This window comes from Melozone crissalis, unplaced genomic scaffold, assembly GCF_028551555.1.
Source record: "Melozone crissalis strain CALT ecotype California unplaced genomic scaffold, PUWL_Pcris_2 ptg000009l_1, whole genome shotgun sequence".
Lineage (NCBI taxonomy): Eukaryota > Metazoa > Chordata > Aves > Passeriformes > Passerellidae > Melozone > Melozone crissalis.
This window is the reverse complement of record NW_026535787.1, coordinates 5,377,033-5,383,032: the sequence shown is the minus strand read 5'-3', so window position 1 is coordinate 5,383,032 and position 6,000 is coordinate 5,377,033. Positions and strand designations below refer to the sequence as shown.

Below are 6,000 nucleotides of genomic sequence, written 5' to 3'. Positions count from 1 at the left end.
TAAATATTTATACCGTGATTTAAATTATGCAGGGAGCGCTTTCAGTGTACTCTGCAAATGAATTGTTCATGGACTTCAAAGTGCTGGCTGCTGTGCTAACGAGAGGAGATTTGCATAAGGCCCTAATCAGGCGCATACTGATTAAGCTTCATTATGGAAACTGCCAGCTGCAATCTTTGTTTCTATTTTATTACAAAAAGGGGAACTTTTCACGCTTCAGTCGCCTTGACAATGTCAGACACAGCTAGTAGGAGAGACTAAAACTCCACACAGCAACTGAAGTTTCCCCGTTCAGTTGAAGATTGCTATGGTGTAACTGAAGTTGTATTTCTCCCCCCACCTCCCCACTCCCTTTCATGTTCAGTGAGAGCAGTAGTGTAGATTTGATAGAAATTGCCATTCTCCCGTTCCTTGGACTATCTGAACCTGTAGAGGATACCACAGCAATGCTGGACTGCAGCGACTACGTTCTAGGTGGGTACCAGCTCAGCTCTTTCTTGTGGACACCGGGGCTGGGAGATTGCCTATGCATAGAGGCTTCATCACATATGCAGAAGGTATTTGTGGGGCTGAAGCTCGCCAGTGCATCGGCAGCAAAAGCTGCCTGCTAGCTGGATAGCTCGCTCTGTACCAGGGAAATACATGCTTTGGTTGGGTTGTTCGTTCGTTTGCTTGTTTGCCTTCTTTTCCCTGGCTCCAGGAGAATTTGTTTCCTTTGCACAGACTTGGGTGATATTAATACAGACCTTTTGCTTTTAGGATTTCAGTCTGAGAAGCATTTGCCTTCTAACAAACACTGGGCTTGACTTGCATATCTGTGTGTTATGCAGTTTAAAGCATTAAAATGAATGAGAGGGAGCCTAAGTGTTGAAGGAATTTAGTAACTGTATCGAGCCATTCCACAGCAGAATGTATGTTATGTCTGTGTGTTTTTAATATAGCAAGGTTCTTCGTGTGTAATAGAAAATAAGGGGGAGTGCACAGTGGTTGCCATTGATACCGTTGCAAGCTGTGCTTAAGGTTACTGGGATAATATATTTCCTGCGCTGAGATTCCATCAGGACTGCAGAGCAGACATGCCATAATTCCTTCTTCGTGTCTTTTAAAGTTATTTATAGTAATGAATCATCTCAATTTTACAATAAGCTTTATTTATTTTCAAGGCTTTTCCCCCCGAAGCTCAATGCATATCTATATATATATATGTGTGTATATATATGTGTGTGTGTGTGCACATATATATATATATATATATATTTATTATTACTCTTTTCATTCTATCATATAAGTTCATGTAAGAACTTATATCTCTAAGTAAAAGAATATTTTTTAATGGTAAATTTTAAAGCAGACATTTGAGTATGTTTGTTTCTCAATATGATGTGGTTTTTGAAAATGAGTTTCTAAAAAATTCCTGTCATGTTTTCACTCACATTAAACTTTATTTTTCCCATGCACATAAATGAATCATTGTTGCTGGTGCAAATGGAATATTAGGCAGTTCCACTTTAACGGGTGAAAGGAAACAGTTAATGGTATATACCATGTTAAGATTTTCTTTGCTTTGCCAGCTGTGTGCAGTCTTTATAACGCTTCAGGTTGGTCCGGTGTCCACTGCTTCTTTCCCCTGAATGCCTTTGGAAATGTTCCTGAGGGTGTGTGAAAGGCTGGCACAGCACTGCCTGTGACACCTCAGCCCTGCTAGCAGAGTAGCAGCATGGAATGTATTCACTCCTGAGAGTTTGATTTCAATCATGCACCTGCTGCTTTCGATCCTTCCTTCTGGGGAGTTTGTTTTTAGATAATGTTGGCAGAAGTTGTAGCCCAGGGCCTTTATTTAAAACCCAAGGAAGATCTAAAGGAAGAAAAAAAGGTGAAGGCATTAAGGCTTGGGGTTTTTTTAGCCCACTTCATTTGTTTATTCTTTTAAGTTTGAAGCAGAAATTGCACGAGCACATATAAACCAAGTAGCCTTTTTATTCGACACAGAATGAATCGGTGGCTGAGTATCCCGCGGATACGAGCCTGTTTTGCTGGTAGCAGTTTTGTGCTTCAGATGGATGTCATACCATTTGCAATGGAAATAGCTGCATTGTTCTTGATGCTTTACATGCAGAAGGCCCACAGATTGAACAAGAAATAGTCAGCTGGTGAAATAATGGATGCTATCCTTCTCTTGAACCTGAGCGCTACCGGAAAGATGTTTCTTCTTCCAACTTGCTGCTTTTTTCTATAGCAATGTTTGAGGTCTTTGTTAAGGATGGATCTTTACAATAAAATATTCTTCATTTAGACAGGCTTTTGGTAGTTAAGTAAACTTTGTGTATGACTAGTAGTATAAAACCTATTCTAGAAGGATGTATTTTGCAGCATAGCCTGACAGAAACACGTGTCCTGGCTTGCTTTTTGGAAAGAGGTCTGTGCAGTTATAACTTTGTGTGACTGAGCAAACTTGCTCATGTAGGAAGGCTTCTTGTGGGAGCTTGCTCATGGGACAGAACAGTGACTGCCCTGCTTGTGTTCTGTGCACAGGACAGCTGTGGTTTAGTTTGTTTTGCTTATTCTATCATTAGTACCCTGCACCTTGGCTCTAATATTTTAATTCCTGCTACAAACTGGCAACAGGAGGGCCTCTCTTGTTTTTCTAGCATAAACTTTCTGAAGTGGTTCAGCAAATGGATTCTATGTTTCTGAGAGACAACTTTCCAACCTGTGCTCTTCCCTTTTGTGGTCAGGTGTATCTTGAGTTCAAGCTATTCTTCTGCTCTGGGCTTAAAAATTGCATCCTATGTCCAGCAGCCTCCTGAATTAGCCTGGTTTCCACAACCAAATGTATTTGACTTGTAAGAACTCTTTGCTCATTTTCCTGTTGGATAAGGACTCTTCATATTTATGTCCAAAGCAAAGGACTCCCATGTGGTGTTCTCTAAAGTGAAATTTCAGTAGCCATCTGTGTGTAAAGGAATGAAGTAATGCCGCTTATCAAATGCATGTTGCCTGTAATCACTCTAAACAAATGTGCTGTTGCCACAACAATAAACTCCATTTAAGATATTTGCAATGTCTAGATAGAAACACAGACCTCTCAGCAGAGAGGGCCAAGTCAAGAGCAGACATTTCTGTATAGTCAGTGGGACTCATGTTCTGTTTCTAGAGTGTGAATCATGCTATCCACATGTGGAAAATGGCAAAATAAGGAGCCTGGAAGCAATAGGTTCTGTACCTGCAACCTTAGCAGAACTCTTGTTTTTCAAGACTCTGAATTTGTAGCTTGAATGGGCTAAGGAGAGGTTGTAAAACACAGGGCAAAACTTGCTGAAGTGTGGGCCAACAGCACTCAGCTGCAAAGTTTCTCCTCATTGCCTCCCCCCTTCAAAAAGCAGTTTAACACATCTGCCTTTATACTAAGGGTAACCCTGATAGTCCAGATCTCTTTTATGTGTGGCTGAACATGTGAAAGATTTAAGAACAGGCATAGGAACTTCCTGAGAAGAGTTGAGGCTCTGGAGATGTTGTGTTAGCTTGTTAGGGGAAGTTCTGTGGTTGTTACTGTCCTGGATTTTCATGACTCTCTTGGGTTCAACTGCCACAATTGTTCATGTGGAAAATTATATTAGTTTTAAAAATATTGATCACAAAATCATAGAATGATTTGGTTTGGGGGGGACCTTAAAGATTATCCAGTTTCAACCCTCAACCCCCCTGCCAAGGGCAGGGATACCTTGCTCCAAATTAGGTTGCTCAGAACCCATCCAAACTAGCCTTGAAAACTTTCAGGATGGGGCATCCACCACATCTCTGGGCAACCTGTTCCAGTGGCTCACCACCCTCACAGTAGGAATTTCTTACTAATATCCAGTCCAAACTTGCCCTGTTTCAGTTTAAAGCCTTCCTCCCCTGTCACTACATGCCCTTCTAAAAATTCCCTCTCCAGCTCTCTTGAAGGCTTCTTTAGGTACTGGGAGGCTGCTGTAAAGCCTTCATGGAGTCTTCTCCAGGCTCTGCAACCCCAACTCTCAGCCTTTCCCCATGGCTGAGGTGCTGCAGCCCTCAGACCCCCTTGGTGGCCTCTGAACTCACTCCAGCAGGTCCCTGTCCCTCCTGTGCACTGTAGTAGCAGGTGGTGGCACATGGCAGTGGTCCATCTTCTCATTTCCAGCTTTCATGCACTGCCAGGCAGTCTGGGCATTCTTGGAGCTGTCTGGGGGAAAGATGCAGCACAGTTAATGCTGCTCCAGTATTCTTCTTCAGCCTGTTGGTATTTTGGAAATCACTGCTTTGATGAAAGTACATGACAGAGGTAACCTTTTAAGCACCTAGCGAGAGAATATCCTGGAGTAAAGGGTTCATTTTAAGCTCATTGAAGTTGCTTTTAGCTCATTATGGGAATGGAAGAGCGTGCTCAAGGATTTGCTTACACTTCTTTTTATGAGCTACTCTGTCTTGAGATTCTTTTTGTAATTTTGGTTTGTGATAATGTGGCACACTGGGGTCGGTGGCAAGGAATGAGGAGGTAATAAGCTGGAAAGCTGATGCTGTACACAGAACATCTGTATAGATTCCTATATAAGGAAACTATATTCTCTGTCTGCCATCTGGAGAGGCCCTCTGCATTGCACTGTATTCAGCTGACAGGCTTTGAAACCAGGAACAGACTTTTCAATGCATTCATCCACAGGGAGAAAGAAGAGGAATTATTTTATGTTTGTATGGTTTTGCCTGAATATATAGGAAATATAAAATAACTTAATGTCAGTGACATTCCAGTAAAGTAGAAATGCAGTATTAGGAAAATGGCATCCATTTAATTATAATGACTGAATTTCCTTTCTTTTGTTGGGGTGGGGCAGGGGGAGCAAACACAAGAATAATGTAGGCCATGATGGTCAGACTTAATGTTTTTGAATCTTGGTGTAATCATTGTTCCTTCTTCCTCCCCTCCTTTTTTTTCTTCTATGACTTTCATTGTATTGAAAATTAAGTTTCTACCTATCATTGCCCTCCAGCATGCAGTCTTTTATTCCCTTAATACCATGTTTTCACATATGGGAATAATGTCGTAGAAAATTTTGAAATAATATTTATCTGGAAGATTCAGTATTGCGTTCTGATTTTGCTTGTTCTTTTTTTTTTTTTGTGTTATAAATCTGAATAAGGGTAAAGTACATAGCAAATTTCTGTTCTGTGCTTCCCTTGAACAAAAAGGTACTAACAGATTTGGGGATTTTTTGCTGTATTGTTTTATCTTTCTTTCTGTTTTCGTGCAGACTCAAGAATGAACAATCCGTCAGAAACCAGTAAACCATCGATGGAGAGTGGGGACGGGAACACAGGTAGGAAATGATCCATTGGTGCAGATGTATTCTGGTGGAATTGAATGGATATTAAAAGCAAAATTTCTTTACCTATTTAGTGGGATTTTAAAAACCCACAAAGCCAAACAAATAAAAAGCTACACCCTTTGATTTCAGATTCCTGGGAATGCTTTTGTCATTAACCCTACTGCATACAGGGCTTTATTCATACCTACTTTATTGGAGCACCATCTACACTTTTTATATAAGATTTCCCTTCCCCATTTTTTTAATCTGTAATGTTTCTGGTACTACCAAAGCTCTGGTGGCACTAGCTCTCCATAAATAGTCTCATTTTTTCCTGGCAGAGCATACCTTTGGCACTTCTAACTTCATGGTTTATTTTTGGGTTGAAATTTTCCCTGGCAGATGTGGGCCACTGCCTGATCCTGTTTCCATTTTAGATTTCATTCAAGCTGTCACAACAGTTCTCAAGAACAAGTCAAATGGTGAAAGCATAATATATCAAATTTTTTTTTTAATTTTAGTCAGCTTTTCTGTAATTTCTTAGCATGTTAGAACAGAACCTTGAAATTTGGTGGGAAGAACAGATTTTGTGTCAGGGCCACTCTTAAGATGTGACCAAATTCTAAGCCACTGAAGAAGCTCATTGAGCCACTATAACTTAACCATGCTATCTCATGCC

General features: G+C 40.6%; 1 protein-coding gene across 5 annotated transcripts in view; it reads left to right on the top strand.

Annotated features, from left to right (window-relative positions):
- The first annotated feature begins 323 nt into the window (after positions 1 to 323).
- The window catches only part of POU2F1 (POU class 2 homeobox 1), a 46,102-nt gene continuing 40,425 nt past the window's right edge, over positions 324 to 6,000 (top strand). For all 5 annotated transcript variants that reach the window (XM_054270324.1, XM_054270323.1, XM_054270322.1 and 2 more), the window contains exons 1-2: positions 324 to 474; positions 5,268 to 5,333. In XM_054270324.1, coding sequence (XP_054126299.1) covers positions 357 to 474; positions 5,268 to 5,333 — 184 coding nt within the window. In that variant the 5' untranslated portion in view covers positions 324 to 356. The remainder of the gene's footprint in view (positions 475 to 5,267; positions 5,334 to 6,000) is intronic.